Genomic DNA, 26,581 nt, shown 5'->3' with positions numbered 1-26,581 from the left:
ATTCATATAATAATGGCTGGACGTCTCCCAGTGTTATCCATGCTCGCTTCGCTCGGGATTCGAACAGTAGCGTCGCCTTCAGTCGGGTTCCCTTAATGTTTGTCCGATTTAGCAGCAGAGGTGGCAGAAAAACATGGACAGAGCAGAGCGGTGGACACACACACTTCCACCAAGAAGATGACAGAGACTGTATGATGAGGACGTGGAGGACAAGCTGGAAGCTTTGCTGAAAGAGAGAGAGAAGAATCGAAACGCTACCAAGTATAACATCATCAAGAGGAAGATGAGGCCACCAGGAGCTCCAGAAAGGAAGTTAAGCTGGCAGGCAATTGAACAGATAACATTTCTAAAACAGGAGCAGCCAGATGAGTGGTCAGTCAAGCATCTGGCTGAAGGCTTCTCTGTCGGCCCTGATGAGATTGTCAGAGTGCTCAAGAGCAAATTTATCCCGGACCCAGCCAGAAAACTCAAGCAGGACGCTAAAGCTATGACTCGGCTCAATCCTCAGGTGTTGCCTTCAGGGTCTGGGGCAGAGCAGACTGAAGCTGCACAGAGGCCGCACAGCAGATGCACTCCTCCCCTCAGGAAGTCAAGAAAATAGTTTGGTTCCTGTGGCTGCCCATACTTTAATAGGTGGCAACACAAACTCAGACAATAAATCCCTGGCTGTAGCTTCTGCACCTGTTACAGCTCCATCTCGCTTTAATTCCGCGAGCAACAAAGACGCCACAGAGAAGACGACAGCCGGGGACAACAGTTCACATCCAGCGGAGGAGGAGGAAGAGAATTGGGATGGAGAGGTGTTGTCTGAGGAACAGATTGCGCAGATTTGGGAAATGAAGAAGCCTGCACCTGCGTTGCAAGTCGGGAAGGATTTCTTTGATGGCGAGGGCAATTTTTTGTACAGAATATGAGTACTAGTGTTGGGGGACAGCGTGGCGCAGTGGAAGAATGGCCGTGCGCGACCCGAGGGTCCCTGGTTCAATCCCCACCTAGTACCAACCTCGTCATGTCCGTTGTGTCCTGAGCAAGACACTTCACCCTTGCTCCTGATGGGTGCTGGTTAGCGCCTTGCATGGCAGCTCCCTCCATCAGTGTGTGAATGTGTGTGTGAATGGGTAAATGTGGAAGTAGTGTCAAAGCGCTTTGAGTACCTTGAAGGTAGAAAAGCGCTATACAAGTACAACCCATTTATTTTATCATAACTCCACATTCAGGATTTACTGCCATTATGTCCGTGTTCCTTCCAAGGCCTCTTCAACTATGTTTTTGTGTCATTTGATTGGAGTCAGGCACACGATATCTCTCATATATTTGCAGGGCAAGACAATCCCCATTAACCAAGCCAGACCAAACCACAATCTCACCTTTACTAAAAAAGAACCAATAGGGTAAGATTTATGGAGTATTAGAAATATTTGACAATTGACATTACATTGAATGTTGATATTTGTATCTTGTATTGTTATTCAGTGATTGTATGTTTGTGTGCCAGCGTGTGTGCCATCATCATCCCTTGGAACTACCCCCTCATGATGTTAGCTTGGAAAAGTGCTGCCTGCCTTGCAGCCGGAAACACGCTCGTTCTGAAACCTGCGCAGGTAAGCAGCTTTTACTGACATTATATCCTGTCTTCTTTCTATTGCCTCAAGTGTACAGGTAAAAGCCAGTAAATTAGAATATTTTGAAAAACTTGATTTATTTCAGTAATTGCATTCAAAAGGTGTAACTTGTACATTATATTTATTCATTGCACACAGACTGATGCATTCAAATGTTTATTTCATTTAATTTTGATGATTTGAAGTGGCAACAAATGAAAATCCAAAATTCCGTGTGTCACAAAATTAGAATATTACTTAAGGCTAATACAAAAAAGGGACTTTTAGAAATGTTGGCCAACTGAAAAGTATGAAAATGAAAAATATGAGCATGTACAATACTCAATACTTGGTTGGAGCTCCTTTTGCCTCAATTACTGCGTTAATGCGGCGTGGCATGGAGTCGATGAGTTTCTGGCACTGCTCAGGTGTTATGAGAGCCCAGTGGCCTTCAACTCTTCTGCGTTTTTGGGTCTGGCATTCTGCATCTTCCTTTTCACAATACCCCACAGATTTTCTATGGGGCTAAGGTCAGGGGAGTTGGCGGGCCAATTTAAAACAGAAATACCATGGTCCGTAAACCAGGCACGGGTAGATTTTGCGCTGTGTGCAGGCGCCAAGTCCTGTTGGAACTTGAAATCTCCATCTCCATAGAGCAGGTCAGCAGCAGGAAGCATGAAGTGCTCTAAAACTTGCTGGTAGACGGCTGCGTTGACCCTGGATCTCAGGAAACAGAGTGGACCGACACCAGCAGATGACATGGCACCCCAAACCATCACCCAACCATGCAAATTTTGCATTTCCTTTGGAAATCGAGGTCCCAGAGTCTGGAGGAAGACAGGAGAGGCACAGGATCCACGTTGCCTGAAGTCTAGTGTAAAGTTTCCACCATCAGTGATGGTTTGGGGTGCCATGTCATCTGCTGGTGTCGGTCCACTCTGTTTCCTGAGATCCAGGGTCAACGCAGCCGTCTACCAGCAAGTTTTAGAGCACTTCATGCTTCCTGCTGCTGACCTGCTCTATGGAGATGGAGATTTCAAGTTCCAACAGGACTTGGCGCCTGCACACAGCGCAAAATCTACCCGTGCCTGGTTTACGGACCATGGTATTTCTGTTCTAAATTGGCCCGCCAACTCCCCTGACCTTAGCCCCATAGAAAATCTGTGGGGTATTGTGAAAAGGAAGATGCAGAATGCCAGACCCAAAAACGCAGAAGAGTTGAAGGCCACTATCAGAGCAACCTGGGCTCTCATAACACCTGAGCAGTGCCAGAAACTCATCGACTCCATGCCACGCCGCATTAACGCAGTAATTGAGGCAAAAGGAGCTCCAACCAAGTATTGAGTATTGTACATGCTCATATTTTTCATTTTCATACTTTTCAGTTGGCCAACATTTCTAAAAATCCCTTTTTTGTATTAGCCTTAAGTAATATTCTAATTTTGTGACACACGGAATTTTGGATTTTCATTTGTTGCCACTTCAAATCATCAAAATTAAATGAAATAAACATTTGAATGCATCAGTCTGTGTGCAATGAATAAATATAATGTACAAGTTACACCTTTTGAATGCAATTACTGAAATAAATCAAGTTTTTCAAAATATTCTAATTTACTGGCTTTTACCTGTATTTCATGTCAATGTATACCATGTCTCTCATATATCCAGGTAACTCCACTAACAGCATTAAAATTTGCTGAGTTGTCAGTTAAAGCTGGTATTCCAAAAGGAGTGATCAACATTGCACCAGGCTCAGGTACACCAGAAAGAAGCATTATTGCTGCCATATCTTCTTAGCAAGCGCTTTGTAAAGCTTAGTAAATGAAAGATGCTTTCCTCTCCAGGAGGAATGGTGGGGCAGCGCATGGCTGATCACCCAGATGTGCGCAAGCTGGGCTTCACTGGTTCAACACCCATTGGCAAACAAATCATGAAAAGGTATGACTTGTTTCAGTTATTCGCCCGTTAAATCATTTGACTGCCAAATGATCTTCATCTATTTGACATTCCCTTAAAGCTGTGCACTCAGTAACTTAAAGAAAGTGTCTCTGGAACTGGGAGGGAAGTCACCTCTCATCATCTTCAGTGATTGTGACATGGACAAGGCTGTTCGCATGGTAAGAGAGGCCCCTTTTTGCTCACTCAACTGGTAAATGAACAATCATCGGTATGAGAGCTGAATCATGTGATTGACCAATCCTTTGCTTAGATTAGGTAGACTAACCAGACACAATAGTATAGAGTAGGGCTGGGCGATGTGGACGGAAACAAGTTAAAACTCTCCTATGCAAGGCAAAAACTGTTTATCAACAACACCCAGCTTCGCTGGGCCTGAGCTCATCTAAGATGGACTGATACAAAGTGGAAAAGTGTTCTGTGGTCTGACAAGTCCACATTTCAAATTGTTTTTGGAAACTATGGACGTCGTGTCCTCCGGACCAAAGAGAAAAAGAACCATCCGGATTGTTATAGGAGCAAAGTGTAAAAGGCAGCATGTGTGATGGTATGGGGGTGTATTAGTGGCCAAGACATGGGTAACTTACACATCTGTGAAGGCACCATTAATGCTGAAAGGTACATACAGCTTTTGGAGCAACATATGTTGCCATCCAAGCAACGTTACCATGGACGCCCCTGCTTATTTCAGCAAGACAATGCCAAGCCACGTGTTACATCAACGTGGCTTCATAGTAAAAGAGTGCGGGTACTAGACTGGCCTGCCTGTAGTCCAGACCTGTCTCCCATTGAAAATGTGAAGCCTAAAATATCAGTAGGGAGACCCCCGGACTGTTGAACAACTTAAGCTGTACATCAAGCAAGAATGGGAAAGAATTCCACCTGAGAAGCTTCAAAAATGTGTCTCCTCAGTTCCCAAACGTTTACTGAGTGCTGTTAAAAGGAAAGGCCATGTAACACAGTGGTGAACATGCCCTTTCCCAACTACTTTGTCACGTGTTGCAGCCATGAAATTCTAAGTTAATTATTATTTGCAAAAAAAAAAAGGTTTATGAGTTTGAACATCAAATATGTTGTCTTTGTAGCATATTCAACTGAATATGGCTTGAAAAGGATTTGCAAATCATTGTATTCTGTTTATATTTACATCTAACACCATTTCCCAACTCATATGGAAACGGGGTTTGTAGATGACTATGCACATATTGACTCCAGGAGTGTGCAAAACAGAATGAGAAAATATATACAGTATACACTATAACCACATACTAAAAAGTTAATAACATAAAAACTATAATAGTTAGGCATAAAAGCTATAACAGACAAACAATGAATTGCAGAACATAGCAAAAACAAATGGGACAGGTTTGGGGTGATATTGAAATGGTGCGGGGCTGAATATTGAAACGTTTCCATGACAACTACAAAAGTTAGACAAACAGTTTTGCAGCACAAATGTAGCACAAACAAATAGGATACATATGGAAAGGTTTTGACAAGGTGGTTATGAATAACAAACCGTTAACAACAAATACTATAAAACATTATCAACATAAAAAAAACTATAATAGACAATACCTTTTGCAGCACTAATGTAGCACAAACAAATGGGGGAAGTTTTGAAAAGGTGGGGGCCTTGTTATAAATAATAAAACGATAATAACATAAAAACTATGATAGACAAAAAGATTTTTGCAGAACATAAGTAGCAAAAAGAATAGGACAGATTTTTACATGGCGGTTGGGTTGGATGACGTCACTAGTCAGAAAATGCATTTATCAAATCAAATCAAATCAACTTTATTTAGGAATAACTTAGATACGTAACGGGACAAATGTAGCACAAACAAATGGTAATGTTATTTGAATATTTCTAACTATAAGAGGGGCCAACTTCACAATGGTTGAAACTAGGAGTCAAACTTGTTAGGGCTGCTCCAGAGGGCCACTTGTGACAGCGAGTTGTATATCTAAATATAAATTGCCTTTTGACATTTTACACAATTATTTATTCATTTATCTATATATTTTTACGAACACTGTAAAAAAAAATCTGTAGATTTACAGTAAAAAAAAAACTGATAGCATATAAAGTATTTAGTCAGCCACCAATTGTGCAAGTTCTCCCACTTAAAATGATGACAGAGGTCTGTAATTTTCATCATAGGTACACTTCAACTGTGAGAGACAGAATGTGAAAAAAAAAATCCAGGAATTCACATTGTAGGATTTTTAAAGAATTTATTTGTAACTTATGGTGGAAAATAAGTATTTGGTCAATAACAAAAATTCAACTCAATACTTTGTAATATAACCTTTGTTGGCAATAACAGAGGTCAAACGATTACTATAGGTCTTTACCAGGTTTGCACACACAGTAGCTGGTATTTTGGCCCATTCCTCCATGCAGATCTTCTCGAGAGCAGTGATGTTTTGGGGCTGTCGCCGAGCAACACGGACTTTCAACTCCCTCCACAGATTTTCTATGGGGTTGAGGTCTGGAGACTGGCTAGGCCACTCCAGGACTTTCAAATGCTTCTTACGGAGCCACTCCTTCATTGCCCGGGCGGTGTGTTTGGGATCATTGTCATGCTGGAAGACCCAGCCACGTTTCATCTTCAAAGCTCTCACTGATGGAAGGAGGTTTTGGCTCAAAATCTCACGATACATGGCCCCATTCCTTCTTTCCTTAACACGGATCAGTCGGCCTGTCCCCTTAGCAGAAAAACAGCCCCAAAGCATGATGTTTCCACCCCCATGCTTCACAGTAGTTATGGTGTTCTTGGGATGCAACTCAGTATTCTTCTTCCTCCAAACACGACGAGTTGAGTTTATACCAAAAAGTTCTATTTTGGCCCACTGTATATATATATATATATATATATATATATACAGCCATTAATACAGGTAATGGCTGTATATATATGAGGAGACAAGAGAGGTGGAGAGTTTAGTTCAATGGCATATACAGCCATTAAGGTCTGGAGACTGTATTGTATAGACTAAATACTTTTTTGCCTCACTGTAAATGTAAAAACAGTACTACTGTTTTTACTGTAAAATCTACGGTTGTTTTTACAATTTATTACTGTAAGTGGGAAAATTATTCCACTCTTTTTTGGTTTTGGTTTTTTTAACTGTAACATTTTGTTGACTGAACTTCCAGTTCTTTACATTTTTACAGTGCACAATTTGATTGATGACTTGCCTAACAATTATGAGTCAAGCTGATATTTAAGTATTTATTTCAGAATGTATGAAATGTTTGATAATGTTGCAATATTAGATACAGTTTAAAAGATTTGAAATTGCATGCAGTACATAGTATTTTTTTCTGTCACAATGAAAGTTAAATACATTTTGTAAGAATAATTTCAGGCTTTTGCAGGCCACAAAATGATGTGGTGGGTTACAAATGGCCCCCCGGCCCTTGAGTTTGACACCAGTGATTTAGACAATGAATGTACTCTCCATTTGTTTTTTTCTCAAATTATGATAACAGAAATAAATGTCTTTTTATTACTGTTTGAATGAAATAGTAGTGAGAATATGAAGCTATCATTTCCCTCCTGATTGCTTTTGTTGTCCCCTGCCAGGGCATGAGCTCTGTGTATTTCAACAAAGGAGAAAACTGCATTGCTGCTGGCCGTCTTTTTGTGGAAGAGTCAATTCATGATGAATTCATCCGCCGTGTGGTGAGTTTGCTAAAGCTGCTTTTGCCACTGAAAAACATATAGAATGTTCCCACAGAAGACGTGTTGGAAGCATGAATGTTGTGGAGGTTGACTGTTGACTGCCACACATGTGACAACAATCAGTGGTCTTTCTAGTTAGGAAGCAGATTTTCAGCTACCGTATTTTCCGCACTATAAGCCGCACCTAAAAACCACAAATTTTCACAAAAGCTGACAGTGCGGCTTATAACCCGGTGCGCCTTATATATGGATTAATATAAATATTTATTTTCATAAAGTTTCGGTCTCGCAACTACGGTAAACAGCCGCCATCTTTTTTCCCCGTAGAAGAGGAAGCGCTTCTTCTTCTATGGTAAGCAACTGCCAAGGTAAGCACCCGCCCCCGTAGAAGAGGAAGCGCTTCTTCTTCTACGGTAAGCAACCACCCGCCCCCGTAGAAGAAGAAGAAGCGCGCGGGTATTACGTTTCATTTCCTTTGTGTGTTCCATGTTGATATACGACTCCATGCGCGCCCACATCACAGATGGTGTCAAAAAACAAGTGAAGCACACAAATACAACACTCGCCGTCATTCCGGGTGGATTAACCAAAGAACTCCAACCGCTCGATATTGGTGTCAACAGGGCATTTAAAGCACGACTGCGAACGGCGTGGGAACAATGGATGACCGAAGGCGAACACACCTTCACTAAGACAGGGAGACAGCGCCGGACGACATACGCCAACATCTGCCAGTGGATCGTAAATGCCTGGGCGGATATTTCGGTCACAACTGTGGTCCGAGCTTTCCGGAAGGCAGGATTCACAGAACTGCTGGACAACAACAGCGACACTGACTCCGATGACTTCGACGAGACGGAGCCGGCCATTTTGGATCCCGTATTCGCCCAACTTTTTATTTCGAACACCGAAGGAGAAGAATTCGAGGGATTTATGAATGAAGAATAACTTCAGAAAGTGAGCGTTATGTTTATTTTGTGTGTTGTGACATTAACGTTCGAGCAACATTAAGTTATTGATGTTATTGCTCTGCACTATTTTGAATTTTACTATGTTTGTGATTGCACATTTGCACATTACCGTACATTTTGGGAGTGAACAGAGTTGTTAGAACGCTGGTTTTTATTATATTATTAAAGTTTGACTGACCTATCTGACTGTTTTTTTGACATTCCCTTTAGCGCAGTTAGATGCGGCTTATAACACGGGGCGGCTTATAGGTGGACAAAGTTTTGAAATATGCCGTTCATTGAAGGCGCGGCTTATAACCCAGGGCGGCTTATGGTGCGGAAAATACGGTACTCTTTAAACACGAGTACAGTCTACAATAACACCTTAAAGATATAAAGATGCTAGATTTAAAAAAGAAAGAGTCACCTAAAGTTTAGATTGTAAAATGAAAGTTGAAACAGGCAGTAGTTTATGTTTCAAGATCGCTGATTGGCTCATTTAGCTTCCAATCAAAAAGGCTTCAGCCTCAGACGGATCATCATGTGGAAGCTCAGCATCCAGGCCATGCCGAGGCCGAGCACATTTCTCAGTGACTCGGCCTCCATGAGCGGGACAAAGCCGAGCATTTATCCAATGATTGTCTGGTTTGGCTGCAGTGGAACAACCCACTCTGCGGTCCTCCATTGAAGTCAGCTTCAACACTCTTTAAAGCACCGTGACGCCACCACAAACAATCAATCAATCAATCAATCTTTATTTATATAGCCCTAAATCACAAGTGTCTCAAAGGGCTGCACAAGCCACAACGACATCCTCGGTACAAAGCCCACATACGGGCAAGGAAAAACTCACCCCAGTGGGACGTCGATGTGAATGACTATGAGAAACCTTGGAGAGGACCGCATATGTGGGTAACCCCCCCCCTCTAGGGGAGACCGAAAGCAATGGATGTCGAGTGGGTCTGACATAATATTGTGAGAGTCCAGTCCATAGTGGATCCAACATAATAGTAAGAGTCCAGTCCATAGTGGGGCCAGCAGGACACCATCCCGAGCGGAGACGGGTCAGCAGCGCAGAGATGTTCCCAGCCGAAGCACAGGCGAGCGGTCCACCCCGGGTCCCGACTCTGGACAGCCAGCACTTCATCCATGGCCACCGGAGCTATGCCCCCCCCCCCTCAAGGAAAAGGGGAGCAGAGGAGAAAAGAAAAGAAACGGCAGATCAACTGGTCTAACAGGGGGGCTATTTAAAGGCTAGAGTATACAAATGAGTTTTAAGATGGGACTTAAATGCTTCTACTGAGGTAGCATCTCTAATTGTTACCGGGAGGGCATTCCATAGTACTGGAGCCCCAATAGAAAACGCTCTATAGCCCGCAGACTTTTTTTGGGCTCTGGGAATCACTAATAAGCCGGAGTTCTTTGAACGCAGATTTCTTGCCGGGACATATGGTACAATGCAATCGACAAGATAGGACGGAGCTAGACCGTGTAGTATTTTATACGTAAGTAGTAAAACCTTAAAGTCACATCTTAAGTGCACAGGAAGCCAGTGCAGGTGAGCCAGTATAGGCGTAATATGATCAAACTTTCTTGTTCTTGTCAAAAGTCTAGCAGCCGCATTTTGTACCAACTGTAATTTTTTAATGCTAGACATAGGGAGACCCGAAAGTAATACGTTACAGTAGTCGAGACGAGACGTAACGAACGCATGAATAATGATCTCAGCGGCGCTAGTGGATAAAATAGAACGAATTTTAGCGATATTACGGAGATGAAAGAAGGCCGTTTTAGTAACACTCTTAATGTGTGATTCAAACGAGAGAGTTGGGTGGAAGATAATACCCAGATTCTTTACTGATTTGCCTTGTGTAATTGTTTGGTTGTCAAATGTTAAGGTGGTATTATTAAATAAATGTCGGTGTTTAGCAGGACCGATAATCAGCATTTCCGTTTTCTTGGCGTTGAGTTGCAAGAAGTTAGCGGACATCCATTGTTTAATTTCATTAAGACACGCCTCCAGCTGACTACAATCCGGCGTGTTGGTCAGCTTTAGGGGCATGTAGAGTTGGGTGTCATCATCATAACAATGAAAGCTAACACCGTATTTGCGTATGATGTCGCCTAGCGGCAGCTTGTAAATACTAAAGAGTGCAGGGCCAAGAACCGAACCCTGAGGAACTCCGCACGTTACCTTAACATAGTCCGAGGTCACATTGTTATGGGAGACGCACTGCATCCTGTCAGTAAGATAAGAGTTAAACCACGACAAAGCTAAGTCTGACATACCAATACGTGTTTTGATACGCTCTAATAAAATATTATGATCGACGGTAATGAGAAGGCATTTGCAAAAGTGGTTGATTTTGAACTATAGTTAAACGCATTTCAGCGCATATTAGTCAATGAACCCGTGACCCTGAGAGGGACAAGCGGTAGAAAATGGACGGATGGATTAGTCAATGAACTGTAACACAAAAGTGTATTTTCGACCACTCATTTTTTTGTTTACATTTTAAGCTAAGCTGTGCAGTCTTAGAGCAATGAGCGCTGATAAAAACGTCATCTAATCAGTTTTCTTGGTGCAAACCTAATCAATCAGTCACCAAGTAATCATCAAATCACATTTGTAATAATATTGCCAGAGATGATATATTGGATATTGGTGTGGACTTTGACGAGACCAGGGGTCGGCAACCCGCGGCTCTTTTAGCGCCGCCTTAGTGGCTCGCTGGAGCTTTTTCAGAAATGTATGAAAAATGGAAAAAGATGAGGGGAAAAAAATCTATTATTTGTTTTAATATGGTTTCTGTAGGAGGACAAACATGACACAAACCTCCCTAATTGTTATAAAGCACACTGTTTATATTAAACATGCTTCACTGATTCGAGTATTTGGCGAGCGCTGTTTTGTCCTACTAATTTTGGCGGTCCTTGAACTCACCGTAGTTTGTTTACATCAGGGGTGCTCATTATGTCGATCGCGATCTACCGGTCGATCTCGGAGGGTGTGTCAGTCGATCACCAGCCAGGCATTAAAAAAATAGTCCTAAAAATGAGCGATCATAAATCTTCACTATGACGTCACTTTCGTCACTTGATTGACATTCACGGCACCCGAGGGTCTTCTGAGATGACGCTGGCTGCTGCCAGCTCATTAAAATTACCGACTGGAAGGCGAGAAACACTTTATTTCAACAGACTCCGGCGCCGTACCTGTCGTCAAAACTCCAAAGACCGACTGCACAGTTGCACAATAAAAGCTCTGCTTCATCCTGCCTGCGCTACCAAAATAAGAGTCTCAGAAAGCTGGCGTGCACAAGCTAGCAAGCTACGGAGTTTGCCGACAATGTATTTCTTGTAAAGTGTATACAAAGGAGTACGGAAGCTGGACAAATAAGATGCCAAAAACCAACCACTTTCATGTGGTATTGGACAGAAAGGAGGACTTTTTTTCTCCTCCATTCGAAAATGCGGACGTTATCATCACTACTGTCTGATTCCAATCAATGCAAGTCATCAGAATCAGGTAATACACCAACTTATATTCTTGTCTTCATGAAAGAAAGGAATCTATATGTGTTAAACATGCTTGTATTATCTTTAACCATCTTTAACTTGTTAACAATATTAACTATATGTGTTAAACATGCTTGTATTATCTTTAACCACCTTTAACTTGTTAACAATATTAACTATATGTGTTAAACATGCTTGTATTATCTTTAACCACCTTTAAGTTGTTAACAATATTAACTATATGTGTTAAACATGCTTGCATTATCTTTAAACACTTTTAACTTATTACCAATATTAACTATAAGTGTTAAACATGCTTGTATTATTTTTAACCACCTTTAACTTGTTAACAATATTAACTATATGTGTTAAACATGCTTGCATTATCTTTAAACACCTTTAACTTGTTAACAATATTAACTACATGTATTAAACATACTTGTATTATCATTAAACACCTTCAATGTATTAACAATATTAACTATATGTGTTAAACATGCTTGCATTATCATTAAACACCTTTAACTTGTTAACAAAAACATATATTTCATAAATAAGTAAATATAAATGATATACAGGTAAAAGCCAGTAAATTAGAATATTTTGAAAAACTTGATTTATTTCAGTAATTGCATTCAAAAGGTGTAACTTGTACATTATATTTATTCATTGCACACAGACTGATGCATTCAAATGTTTATTTCATTTAATTTTGATGATTTGAAGTGGCAACAAATGAAAATCCAAAATTCCGTGTGTCACAAAATTAGAATATTACTCAAGGCTAATACAAAAAAGGGATTTTTAGAAATGTTGGCCAACTGAAAAGTATGAAAATGAAAAATATGAGCATGTACAATACTCAATACTTGGTTGGAGCTCCTTTTGCCTCAATTACTGCGTTAATGCGGCGTGGCATGGAGTCGATGAGTTTCTGGCACTGCTCAGGTGTTATGAGAGCCCAGGTTGCTCTGATAGTGGCCTTCAACTCTTCTGCGTTTTTGGGTCTGGCATTCTGCATCTTCCTTTTCACAATACCCCACAGATTTTCTATGGGGCTAAGGTCAGGGGAGTTGGCGGGCCAATTTAGAACAGAAATACCATGGTCCGTAAACCAGGCACGGGTAGATTTTGCGCTGTGTGCAGGCGCCAAGTCCTGTTGGAACTTGAAATCTCCATCTCCATAGAGCAGGTCAGCAGCAGGAAGCATGAAGTGCTCTAAAACTTGCTGGTAGACGGCTGTGTTGACCCTGGATCTCAGGAAACAGAGTGGACCGACACCAGCTGGACTGCTGCTGAGTGGTCCAAAGTCATGTTTTCTGACGAAAGCAAATTTTGCATTTCCTTTGGAAATCGAGGTCCCAGAGTCTGGAGGAAGACAGGAGAGGCACAGGATCCACGTTGCCTGAAGTCTAGTGTAAAGTTTCCACCATCAGTGATGGTTTGGGGTGCCATGTCATCTGCTGGTGTCGGTCCACTCTGTTTCCTGAGATCCAGGGTCAACGCAGCCGTCTACCAGCAAGTTTTAGAGCACTTCATGCTTCCTGCTGCTGACCTGCTCTATGGAGATGGAGATTTCAAGTTCCAACAGGACTTGGCGCCTGCACACAGCGCAAAATCTACCCGTGCCTGGTTTACGGACCATGGTATTTCTGTTCTAAATTGGCCCGCCAACTCCCCTGACCTTAGCCCCATAGAAAATCTGTGGGGTATTGTGAAAAGGAAGATGCAGAATGCCAGACCCAAAAACGCAGAAGAGTTGAAGGCCACTATCAGAGCAACCTGGGCTCTCATAACACCTGAGCAGTGCCAGAAACTCATCGACTCCATGCCACGCCGCATTAACGCAGTAATTGAGGCAAAAGGAGCTCCAACCAAGTATTGAGTATTGTACATGCTCATATTTTTCATTTTCATACTTTTCAGTTGGCCAACATTTCTAAAAATCCCTTTTTTGTATTAGCCTTAAGTAATATTCTAATTTTGTGACACACGGAATTTTGGATTTTCATTTGTTGCCACTTCAAATCATCAAAATTAAATGAAATAAACATTTGAATGCATCAGTCTGTGTGCAATGAATAAATATAATGTACAAGTTACACCTTTTGAATGCAATTACTGAAATAAATCAAGTTTTTCAAAATATTCTAATTTACTGGCTTTTACCTGTATATGAATGAGGTAGATCCCCACGGCTTGATCAATTGAAAAGTAGCTCGCCTGCAGAAAAAGTGTGAGCACCCCTGCTTTACATGTAAAACTTTCTCCGACTTTCGAGGGCGTGATTTATGCCACTTCTTTTTCTGTCTCATTTTGTCCACCAAACTTTTAAGGTTGTGCATGAAAGGTGAGTTTTGTTGATGTTTTTGACTTGTGTGGAGTGCTAATCAGACATATTTGGTCACTGCATGACTGCAAGCTAATCGATGCTAACATGCTATTTAGGCTAGCTATATGTATATATTGCATAATTATGCCTCATTTGTAGCTATATTTGAGCTGATTTAGTTTCCTTTAAGTCCTTTTAATTCAATTTATATCTCATGACACACTATCTGTATGTAATATGGCTTTTAATTTTTTGCGGCTCCAGACAGATTTTTTTTTTGTATTTTTGGTCCAATATGGCTCTTTCAACATTTTGGGTTGCCGACCCCTGGCCTAGACCATTGTAACATCAATATGTTTTCTTTCAAAAAACATATTAACTTGAAAAAAAAAGAAATAAAATATTTGAACTCACAATTTGTAGCACCCATTCGACGCCGTAGTCGGTTGATTCGAGTGGAAATGGCGAGCATTTCCCCATTTCATCATTGACTTTGTCTCACAAGATGTAGTTTCTCTTAAATATCCTTCTTGAAAATGGCCGTGCAAATATATATCTGCCACCCGTATTTTCCGCACTATAAGGCGCACCTAAAAACCACAAATTTTCTCAAAAGCTGACAGTGCGCCTTATAACCCGGTGCGCTTTATATATGGATAAATATTAAGATTCATTTTCATAAAGTTTAGGTCTCGCAACTACGGTAAACAGCCGCCATCTTTTTTCCCCGTAGAAGAAGCGCGCGGTGCATGCTGGGATATGTGACGTTTCATTTCCATTTGTGTGTTTATGTAAAGACCCCAAAATGGCTCCTATTAAGTGTGTTGTCTGTCTAATTATAAATAATGCAGACGAGGCGTGTTAACTGAGTTCTCAACGTTTACTCACAGCGTGCTCATAACCACATTCTAACTGCCAGCATACAACGCTTCTCAGGGCTACCGCGCATGCTCGTAACTATCGTTGCATGCTGGGTAGTGTAGTTGTTATATTTGCTAGCTCATAACAGCACATTGAGAGACACGCTTACGCGCTTAATTCAATACTCGCCGTCATTCCGGGTGGATTGACAAAAGACCTCCAGCCGCTAGATATTGGTGTCAACAGGGCATTCGAAGCTAGACTGCTAACTGCGTGGGAACAATGGATGACAGAAGGCGAACACACCTTCACTAAGACGAGGAGGCAGCGCCAGACGACGCCAACATCTGCCAGTGGATCGTAAATTTGCCCAACTTTTCACTTCGGACACCGAAGACGAAGGATTTACGAATGAAGAATAACTTCAGAAAGTGAGCGCTATGTTTATTTTGTGTGTTGTGACATTAACGTTCGAGCAACATTATGTTGCTATTGCTCTGCACTATTTTGAATTTTACTATGTTTGTGATTGCACATTTGCGTACATTTTGGGAGTGAACAGAGTTGTTAGAACGCTGGTTTTTAATATATTATTAAAGTTTGACTGACCTATCTGACTGTTTTTTTGACATTCCCTTTAGCGCAGCGTAGGCGCGGCTTATAGTCCGGGGCGGCTTATTGGTGGACAAAGTTATGAAATATGCCATTCATTGAAGGTGCGGCTAATAATCCGGTGCGCCTTATAGTGCGGAAAATACGGTAATCAACATGTTACTCTCCTTCTTTGTGAGTACCGGCAAGTTTTCTGTGGCTTTCTATGGCTCGTACGGCTCCGGTGCCACTTCCTGTTTTCGCAACTTGTGACTGGATACTCATTTGGGACTCCCAAGTGAGTATCCAATCACAGCATAAAGCCAGCTAGAAGGCCTGTGGTCTGATTGGTTATTGCAACAGTCTATCAACTGTATGTGTCCGTTCACTTACGGTGCACAGATGCCTGAATGTTTGTATTCTGAAGGCCCCAGGCAGATTTGGTACAGCATGGCAACATAAACTAGCTGAATTCTGATTGGATACAAACTCTAACCTAAAAACAACAGCACTGGAAAGAGCATAATATTACATGAAGAGAATATGAATACTTTGACATATTTAGGGAAAGTAAATTAAAAATTACTTTAATCTTTAATTATGATGATGATTTGTGGTCATGTTAGGCCAGCAGAGAAGGCCTTGCTGGCCCTGAGGGCCCACCACTGATAAGATTAGATCAATGTACACACAGGTAGACTATATTCATTCAGCAATCATCACGGAACCTCCAAAATAAAAAACAATTAAGAAAAGCTGCATTGTTTGTGTTTCTAAACTCTAAGGTAGCGGAAATAAAGAAGATGAAGATCGGAGACCCATTGGATCTATCTACAGATCATGGTCCTCAGAACCACAAAGCCCATTTGGACAAGCTGCTGGAGTACTGTGAGGTTGGAGTCAAAGAAGGAGCCACATTGGTGTATGGAGGCAAACAGGTTGACCGACCAGGTAAAACACAAAAAAATACCCTTAACCATCCAATTAGTCTGCTTCATCATTTGCTAAAAAAATATCTTTAATCTGACTTTCATAATTCACTTTTCAAGGAAATTGAGAATGCTTCCTATTTGTTGTTATTCTAAGGAAGCATTTGTCGTGATTAAAAGTCAACAAAAGGATTATTCACCTGTACAGTGTTACCGCGGTAATTGGTTCTGTGACGCAGCTTTTACCATGAACAACTTGTATTGTGCATCGAAATGAATTCAAATCAATGTAGAACAGCACCAGTTTAATATGTAACATGCCTTTTTAAAAATAAACTTTTAGATAAGAAATATTGTATGAAAAACGATACAATAGAACCTATGGCTCTCGAGCCAGATGTGGCTCTTTTGATGACTGCATCTGTCTCTCAGATAAATCTTAGCTGACATTACTTAACAGGATAAGTAATGAATAATTCCGCTGCTAATCACAATGTTAAAAATAGCGTTCAAAATATAAAACATTCTCATGCATTGTAATCCATCCATCCGTTTTCTACCGCACCTGTTCAAGAAGTCGCATTAATGGTAAGAAGTATTTTATTTATTGTTGGTTAGCTTCAGAATAACAATGTTATTAAAAATAATGAGAGACTTATTATACTCTAAAATGTTGGTCTTACTTAAAAATGCACGCATTTAGTTGTATTCAGTGTTAAAAAAAATATTATATGGCTCTCATGGAAATACATTGTAAAATATTTGACTTCCATGTCTTTCATGTACTCACATTCCCGTCTCGCCCGAGCCAACTTTCCGTTGCATCCTGGAAAAGCAAACACCCAAGACCAAGTCATGACAGTATGTCACCAGCAAGACAAACTGAAAAGTAATGAACTTAAATACTACAGACATGATTAATGAAAACAGGTGCGTGACGTGACAGGTGAAAACTAATGGGTTGCTATGGTGACAAACAAGAGTGCACAATGAGTCCCAGCGTGGAACAGGTGAAACTAATGGGTAATCATGGAAACAAGACAAGGGAGTGAAAAGCCAGAGACTAAAGAGTCCAATAACTAAACAAAACATGACTAAAACAATGTAGAACAGCACCAGTTTAATATGTAACATGCCTTTTTAAAAATAAACTTTTAGATAAGAAATATTGTATGAAAAACGATACAATAGAACCTATGGCTCTCGAGCCAGATGTGGCTCTTTTGATGACTGCATCTGTCTCTCAGATAAATCTTAGCTGACATTACTTAACAGGATAAGTAATGAATAATTCCGCTGCTAATCACAATGTTAAAAATAGCGTTCAAAATATAAAACATTCTCATGCATTTTAATCCATCCATCCGTTTTCTACCGCACCTGTTCAAGAAGTCGCATTAATGGTAAGAAGTATTTTATTTATTATTGGTTAGCTTCAGAATAACAATGTTATTAAAAATAATGAGAGACTTATTATACTCTAAAATGTTGGTCTTACTTAAAAATGCACGCATTTAGTCGTGTTCAGTGTTAAAAAAAATATTATATGGCTCTCATGGAAATACATTGTAAAATATTTGACTTCCATGTCTTTCATGTACTCACATTCCCGTCTCGCCCGAGCCAACTTTCCGTTGCATCCTGGAAAAGCAAACACCCAAGACCAAGTCATGACAGCATGTCACCAGCAAGACAAACTGAAAAGCAATGAACTTAAATACTACAGACATGATTAATGAAAACAGGTGCGTGACGTGACAGGTGAAAACTAATGGGTTGCTATGGTGACAAACAAGAGTGCACAATGAGTCCCAACGTGGAACAGGTGAAACTAATGGGTAATCATGGAAACAAGACAAGGGAGTGAAAAGCCAGAGACTAAAGAGTCCAATAACTAAACAAAACATGACTAAAACAATGTAGAACAGCACCAGTTTAATATGTAACATGCCTTTTTAAAAATAAACTTTTAGATAAGAAATATTGTATGAAAAACGATACAATAGAACCTATGGCTCTCGAGCCAGATGTGGCTCTTTTGATGACTGCATCTGCCTCTCAGATAAATCTTAGCTGACATTATTTAACAGGATAAGTAATGAATAATTCCGCTGCTAATCACAATGTTAAAAATAGCGTTCAAAATATAAAACATTCTCATGCATTTTAATCCATCCATCCGTTTTCTACCGCACCTGTTCAAGAAGTCGCATTAATGGTAAGAAGTATTTTATTTATTATTGGTTAGCTTCAGAATAACAATGTTATTAAAAATAATGAGAGACTTATTATACTCTAAAATGTTGGTCTTACTTAAAAATGCACGCATTTAGTTGTATTCAGTGTTAAAAAAAATATTATATGGCTCTCATGGAAATACATTGTAAAATATTTGACTTCCATGGCTCTCTAAGCCAAAAAGGTTCCCGACCGGTAGAAATAAGACAATACTGTAACTAATCAAAACAAACGCTCATTGACTAAGACGATAACACAATTAACTGACATTTTAGTTCACAAATAAAAATGAGACGAAACTGTTGACAGAAACGAAATCCAATGGTAGTTACTATCATTTGTAAATGTGTGGGACAAGTTGGGAATATTTCCAATCATACAAACCCCGTTTCCATATGAGTTGGATGTAAATATAAACGGAATACAATGATTTGCAAATCCTTTTCAACCCATATTCAATTGAATGCACTACAAAGACAACATATTTGATGTTCAAACTCATAAACTTAATTTTTTTTTGCAAATAATAATTAACTTAGAATTTCATGGCTACAACATGTGCCAAAGTAGTTGGGAAAGGGCATGTTCACCACTGTGTTACATGGCCTTTTCTTTTAACAACACTCAGTAAACGATTGGGAACTGAGGAAACTAATTGTTGAAGCTTTGAAAGTGGAATTCTTTCCCATTCTTGTTTTATGTAGAGCTTCAGTCGTTCAACAGTCCGGGGTCTCTGCTGTCGTATTTTACGCTTCATATTGCGCCACACATTTTCGATGGGAGACAGGTCTGGACTGCAGGCGGGCCAGGAAAGTACCCGCACTCTTTTTTTACGAAGCCACGCTGTTGTAACACGTGCTGAATGTGACTTGGCATTGTCTTGCTGAAATAAGCAGGGGCGTCCATGAAAAAGACGCCGCTTAGATGACGGCATATGTTGTTTCAAAACCTGTATGTACCTTTCAGCATTAATGGTGCCTTCACAGATGTGTAAGTTACCCATGTCTTGGGCACTAATGCACCCCCATACCATGACACATGCTGGCTTTGCGTCGATAACAGTCTGGATGGTTTGCTTCCCCTTTGGTCCGGATGACACGATGTTGAATATTTCCAAAAACAATTTGAAATGTGGACTCGTCAGACCACAGAACACTTTTCCACTTTGCATGAGTCCATCTTAGATGATCTCGGGCCCAGATAAGTTTCTGGATGTTGTTGATAAATGGCTTTGGCTTTGCATAGTAGAGCTTTAACTTGCACTTACAGATGTAGCGACCAACTGTATTTAGTGACTGTGGTTTTCTGAAGTGTTCCTGAGCCCATGTGGTGATATCCTTTAGAGATTGATGTGGGTTTTTGATACAGTGCCGTCTGAGGGATGGAAGGTCACGGCCATTCAATGTTGGTTTCCGGCCATGCCGCTTACGTGGAGTGATTTCTCCAGATTCTCTGAACCTTTTGATGATATTATGGAGCGTAGATGTTGAAATTCCTAAATTTCTTGCACTTTGAGAAATGTTGTTCTTAAACTGTTTGACTATTTGCTCACGCAGTTGCGGACAAAGGGGTGTACCTCGCCCCATCCTTTCTTGTGAAAGACTGAGCAATTTCTGGGAAGCTGTTTTTGTACCAATCATGGCACCCACCTGTTCCCAATTAGCCTGCACACCTGTGGGATGTTCCAAATAAGTGTTTGATGAGCATTCCTCAACTTTATCAGTATTTATTGCCACCTTTCCCAACTTCTTTGTCACGTGTTGCTGGCATCGAATTCTAAAGTTAATGATTATTTGCAAAAAAAAAAAATGTTTATGAGTTTGAACATCAAATATGTTGTTTTTGTAGCATATTCAACTGAATATGGGTTGAAAAGGATTTGCAAATCATTGTATTCCGTTTATATTTACATCTAACACAATTTCCCAACTCATATGGAAACGGGGTTTGTTGTCAGGACTTGGTCCGGGGTGTGTGCTTTTCCAGGATGCAACGGAAAGTTGGCTCGGGCGAGACGGGAATTAAGGTACATGATTTATTTATTAACTATAAATACAAAAAAAGGATCAAACAAAAAACACGCACAATGGCGGAGAACAAACTATGAAACCAAAAAGACTATAAATATGGAACAAAAACTTACTTGGCTTGGACAAAAGTCGTTGCTTGAGGAATTGACATGAAAAGAAGTATCAGGCATGAACAGAGCATAAATGTGTTGAGGTCGTCAGGACGAACAACAGAAAATGAATGAACTTAAATACTATGGACATGATTAGTGAAAGCAGGTGCGTGACTCAAAACGTGAAACAGGTGCGTGACGTGACAGGTGAAAACTAATGGTTGCTATGGTGACAAACAAGAGTGCACAATGAGTCCAAACGTGGAACAGGTGAAACTAATGGGTAATCATGCAAACAAGACAAGGGAGTGAAAAGCCAGAAACTAAACAAAACATGACTTAGAACAAAACATGATTACACAGACATGACATTTGTCGAAGGTAGTTACAAAGGAGAGCCAACCACATGCTTTTCCTTTTGAGATGAGGAAGTTGGATTTCTCACCACCAAAACAAAAATGTGTGACTTTGACATGTTCCACATGGTAATATGTGTATACCTGGGAGAAATTGAAGAGGACACATTTTATTTTTACTGCCATGATGCCATCAGCAAGCGCTTCATACACACTGTAAGTTAAAGCTAATTCTACAGTATTACTTCTTTGCAAAAATTATTTTTTTTTCTGCCTCAATGAATCGTTTATGGTCAGTGTATTTTTTGGTATTTCAATTTTCTTTTCATAAAGAGATATCGAAAAACAAAAAAGGACTGATTTATCAGAATTTCGTACGATAGCACGTAACAATACGCATGAAAACATTCCTACAGACTTCCCACATGGACGGTTGAGTAAGTAAGAATTGTTTTAGTTATATTGTAAAAGTTGCAAACATTGCTTGCAGAGATTAATAAAGAATCCGTACGAGTAGAAACGCTATGGACGGCCAGAAGACCCGAATGGCAATCGTACTTGAACGCTGTAGTCCAAACAGAATGGCAATGCAGTACTAGTGAGCCTAATTGTTCAAAAGATGGCGCCGTAGCACAAACAGTAAAACACATATTCAGTGTTTTGCTTGTTTTGTTTTGTTTTACTTTTTGCATCATGGCTTTCAGAGGAGAAAAATCCATAAATTTTCCACACCGTTTTATAAGCCGCAGGAAAAAAGTAGCGGCTTATAGTCCGCAATTAAAATATGCACATTTTCCTAAGCAGACGTCCAGGAGTGGGAGTCAATCGCACTTCAATTGTTTACTGCAGAGCCGGCCCAAGGCATAAGCGTACTAAGCGCTTGCTTAGGGCCCCGCGGCCACCAGGGGGCTCCCAAAAGCAATTAACAAAAAAATCTTATTTTTAATTTTTTGCATGTACGAGTCTGACTGATGATTTCTAAATGATCAAAGATATATTATTGTACAAAAACACAATTTTAGGTCAACAGAGTGCTGCTGCTGATCTAGGCTTAGTGATTCTTCCTGCCTCTCTTTAAATGTAAAGCTGCCTCTGCTGCACCTGTGACGTTTGCCGCCTGCTATGGCGTCACATTAGTGCCAAAAATCCGAGCGCATAAAAACTGTTATCGCGCGCTGATTCTCCACTTCGTGCGCGTGCGCGCGACACCCTTTTGCGCGCGTGTGGTGCCTTTTTGCGCGCGCGCCGTCTCGGTCTGTGCGCTGGCATGTTTCGTTTTGGCACTTTGGGGGCGGGTATGCTTAGACGGCCCCTTCTTTCTGATTGGTCAGGCGAAATGCTCAGAGCCAATCAGAAGTATAGCAGGGCGGGTCATCGTCAATATGTATCAAGATTGTTATAGGCGCAAAGTTTTCACTTCTTCTTGAACATTTGTTTTCTAATTTATGGAATTTCTTTTGATTCAGCCATAAAATTAATGAAATAATCTTTGAATTTTGTTTTTAAAATGTTAAAAATAGCCTTTTAATAATGTATTCTGAAACAGTTTAAAATAATCAGAGAACTGACTAACACTGACCCTACACAACTATGTTGCACAATTAAGTCATTTTTTTTTTATAGCGAAAGAGGTAATTTCAACAGGTGCAGCATCCTATGTCATATCTACATGTAATAAGATTTGTAACAAGGCAAACCGTTTGTAAATTGGTCGAAAATCGAGCAAGTTATGGTAATTTAATTGGTACATGTACTAATTAAATTACCATAACTTGCTTTGACATCAATGTAATGATTGAGGCTAGCTGTCCGAGGTAAGATGGCTACAACGTTGCTACGCTGGAGAATGATTGGTCATATGAAAAATGCTCAGAGCCAATCAGAAAGGAGGGGCTGTCTAAGCATACCTGCCCCCAAAGTGCCAAAAAAAAAATGACAGCGCGAGGAGAGATGCCAGGAGTACACAGAGAGCGCACAGACCGAGACGGCGCGCGCGCAGAAAGGCACCGCGCGCGCGCAAAAAGACACCACACGCGCGCAAAAAGACACCACGCGCGTGCAAAAGGGTGTCGCGCGCGCACAAAGTGGAGAATCAGCGCGCGATAACAGTTTTTATGCGCTTGGATTTTTGGCACTAATGTGACGCCATATCTTTCCTCTCAGATTCAGACAGGACTGAGCAGGTGATCAGAGGACCACTGTCTATTAAGGAGAACTTTTCATTCCCCAAACGGCATGATGGCCCAAGTTTTCATTATCATTATACCTACAGACAGCTAGTCAATGGGGAAAAAGTCAAGCGTAGCTGGCTGACTTATTCAAGAAGTAAAGATGCAGTCTATTGCTTTTGCTGCAAATTATTTTCCAAAAAGTCCTTAAAACTGTCAGCCGAGGGACAGCGGGATTGGGTCGACATAGGTGCACTGCTGAAACAGCCTGAAAACAGTGAAGATCATTGTAGCAACATGGTGAAATGGAAGGATTTTGCCTTGCGTCTTTCAAAGGGGAAAACTATTGATGAATTTAACTTCAGTAGACTGCGCTCTCTTTGTACAAAGTAAACATTAAATATGAACAATTAACTAAAAATGTAAACTAGTAATTAAAGACTAATATGTACAAGACTGATGAGACAAGATGACTCTTTTACTGTAAATACAAAGCTTTATCACTTGGACTGTTCAACCCCAGGCCACTCTTGTAGCTGAATATTTTCTACATTTTAAGACTAGGAACCATATGTGGCACTCTGGACATCATTCGTTCATTCATTGGTATTATTTATGTTCTTAACTGGGCCACCCCCATATCTTTATAAATGACATGTCATTTGTAAAGACATGCCAGGCTGACAATAGGATCATGTAAACAACACTGCCAGAGCCGCAATGAGTTTATATATTATTTATATATTATTGGCAGAAATAGAGGGCCCCAAAATCAAATTTTGCTTAGGGCCCCATGGAGGCTTGGGCCGGCACTGTATATATTACTATATATAATAAATCATTGAACATTACTGCCATCTAGTGTCTGTTGCCGTCACCTCCCCTGCAAACCTTAACAAGATGACACTTTTACTGTAAATACAAAGCTTTATCACTTGGACTGTTCAACCCCAGGCCACTCTTGTAGCTGAATGTTTTCTACATTTTAAGATTAGGAACCATATGTGGCACTCTGGACATCATTCGTTCATTCATTGGTATTATTTATGTTCTTAACTGGGCCACCCCCATATCTTTATAAATGACATGTCATTTGTAAAGACATGCCAGGCTGACAATAGGATAATGTAAACAACACTGCCAGAGCCGCAATGAGTTTATAGTAGGTGTGTGAATGATCAACAATCAATATTATTGGCAGAAATAGAGGGCCCCAAAATCAAATTTTGCTTAGGGCCCCATGGAGGCTTGGGCCGGCACTGGTTTACTGACACTGCACGCCACAATAAGAATGTCTGGGGGGATTTGCAATTCAAAGCAAGAAGGGGGCTAAGAATACTGGAATGTGTTTGCTTTTAAAATGTTAACTGATAATAAATAAATCAGCACCTCCAAGTCCGAGTCCATGGTTCTCGCCCGGAAAAGGGTGGAGTGCCATCTCCGGGTTGGGGAGGAGATCTTGCCCCAAGTGGAGGAGTTCAAGTACCTCGGAGTCTTGTTCACGAGTGAGGGAAGAGTGGATCGTGAGATCGACAGGCGGATCGGTGCGGCGTCTTCAGTAATGCGGACGCTGTATCGATCCGTTGTGGTGAAGAAGGAGCTGAGCCGGAAGGCAAAGCTCTCAATTTACCGGTCGATCTACGTTCCCATCCTCACCTATGGTCATGAGCTTTGGGTTATGACCGAAAGGACAAGATCACGGGTACAAGCGGCCGAAATGAGTTTCCTCCGCCGGGTGGCGGGGCTCTCCCTTAGAGATAGGGTGAGAAGCTCTGTCATCCGGGGGGAGCTCAAAGTAAAGCCGCTGCTCCTCCGCATCGAGAGGAGCCAGATGAGGTGGTTCGGGCATCTGGTCAGGATGCCACCCGAGCGCCTCCCTAAGGAGGTGTTTAGGGCATGTCCGACCGGTAGGAGGCCACGAGGAAGACCCAGGACACGTTGGGAAGACTATGTCTCCCGGCTGGCCTGGGAACGCCTCGGGATCCCCCGGGAGGAGCTGGACGAAGTGGCTGGGGAGAGGGAAGTCTGGGCTTCCCTGCTTAGGCTGCTGCCCCCGCGACCCGACCTCGGATAAGCGGAAGAAGATGGATGGATGGATGGATAATAAATAAAGTCATACAACTTTTTGTTTTCTAACAGGTTTCTTCATGGAGCCGACTGTGTTCACTGACGTGGAGGACCACATGTTCATGGCTAAAGAGGAGTCTTTCGGCCCTATCATGGTGGTCTCCAAATTTAAAGATGGGTAAGTAGTCCAGATAACAAAGCCCATTGATGCTGGATTGTTATCTGAGTGAGTCGTGCTTCACAGGGATGTGGACGGTGTGCTGCAGAGAGCCAATGACACGGAGTATGGTCTGGCTTCAGGTGTGTTCACCCGAGACATTAACAAAGCCATGTATGTTAGTGAACACTTGGAGGCTGGAACCGTTTTCATCAACACCTACAACAAGACTGACGTGGCTTCACCTTTTGGAGGCTTCAAGCAGTCTGGCTTTGGCAAAGACCTCGGTAAGTTGTGGCAGACAAGTGGCCCAATCTACTAACATCTAATTACCATGCGCTGTGCAAACTATACAATTGTGTGTATTATTTGTCGGCATGATGCGTGTGATCTACTAAGACTGCATGTACAATTGATAACAAGTGCAAAAGTGGCACAGACTGCCTTATTTAAATGAGGATTTTGTGTGTACCGTATTTTTCGCACTATAAGTGGCAGTTTTTTTCATAGTTTGGCCGGGGGTGCGACTTATACTCAGGAGCGACTTATGTGTGAAATGATGCACACATTAGCGCAAAATATCAAATAATATTATTGATCTCATTCACGTAAGAGACTAGACGTATAAGATTTCATGGGATTTGTCATGTCTGTGTAATCATGTTTTGTTTTAGTCATGTTTTGTTTAGTTATTGGACTCTTTAGTTTCTGGCTTTTCACTCCCTTGTCTTTCATGTACTCACATTCCCGTCTCGCCCGAGCCAACTTTCCGTTGCATCCTGGAAAAGCAAACACCCAAGACCAAGTCATGACAGTATGTCACCAGCAAGACAAACTGAAAAGCAATGAACTTAAATACTACAGACATGATTAATGAAAACAGGTGCGTGACGTGACAGGTGAAAACTAATGGGTTGCTATGGTGACAAACAAGAGTGCACAATGAGTCCCAACGTGGAACAGGTGAAACTAATGGGTAATCATGGAAGCAAGACAAGGGAGTGAAAAGCCAGAGACTAAAGAGTCCAATAACTAA

At 41.1% G+C, this 26,581-nt stretch overlaps 2 protein-coding genes across 3 annotated transcripts in view; both read left to right on the top strand.

The window, feature by feature from the left end:
• Positions 1-26,581, top strand: part of LOC133612220 (mitochondrial 10-formyltetrahydrofolate dehydrogenase-like) — a 144,199-nt gene that overhangs the window by 110,995 nt on the left and 6,623 nt on the right. For both annotated transcript variants that reach the window (XM_072913998.1, XM_072913999.1), the window contains exons 14-22: positions 1,321-1,391; positions 1,496-1,601; positions 3,273-3,360; positions 3,449-3,542; positions 3,622-3,721; positions 7,157-7,255; positions 16,294-16,459; positions 25,461-25,566; positions 25,633-25,832. In XM_072913998.1, the coding sequence (XP_072770099.1) occupies positions 1,321-1,391; positions 1,496-1,601; positions 3,273-3,360; positions 3,449-3,542; positions 3,622-3,721; positions 7,157-7,255; positions 16,294-16,459; positions 25,461-25,566; positions 25,633-25,832 (1,030 nt within the window). The remainder of the gene's footprint in view (positions 1-1,320; positions 1,392-1,495; positions 1,602-3,272; positions 3,361-3,448; positions 3,543-3,621; positions 3,722-7,156; positions 7,256-16,293; positions 16,460-25,460; positions 25,567-25,632; positions 25,833-26,581) is intronic.
• On the top strand, positions 13-1,263 carry LOC140679061 (neugrin-like). Its single transcript, XM_072914016.1, is given in 3 exon segments — positions 13-66; positions 185-574; positions 576-1,263. Coding segments are annotated over 3 exon segments (783 nt in total). The 3' UTR covers positions 915-1,263.

Source organism: Nerophis lumbriciformis, linkage group LG10 (assembly GCF_033978685.3).
Source record: "Nerophis lumbriciformis linkage group LG10, RoL_Nlum_v2.1, whole genome shotgun sequence".
Classification (NCBI taxonomy): domain Eukaryota; kingdom Metazoa; phylum Chordata; class Actinopteri; order Syngnathiformes; family Syngnathidae; genus Nerophis; species Nerophis lumbriciformis.
Note: the sequence above shows the minus strand (reverse complement) of the source record. Positions and strands in the feature narration are given on the sequence as shown.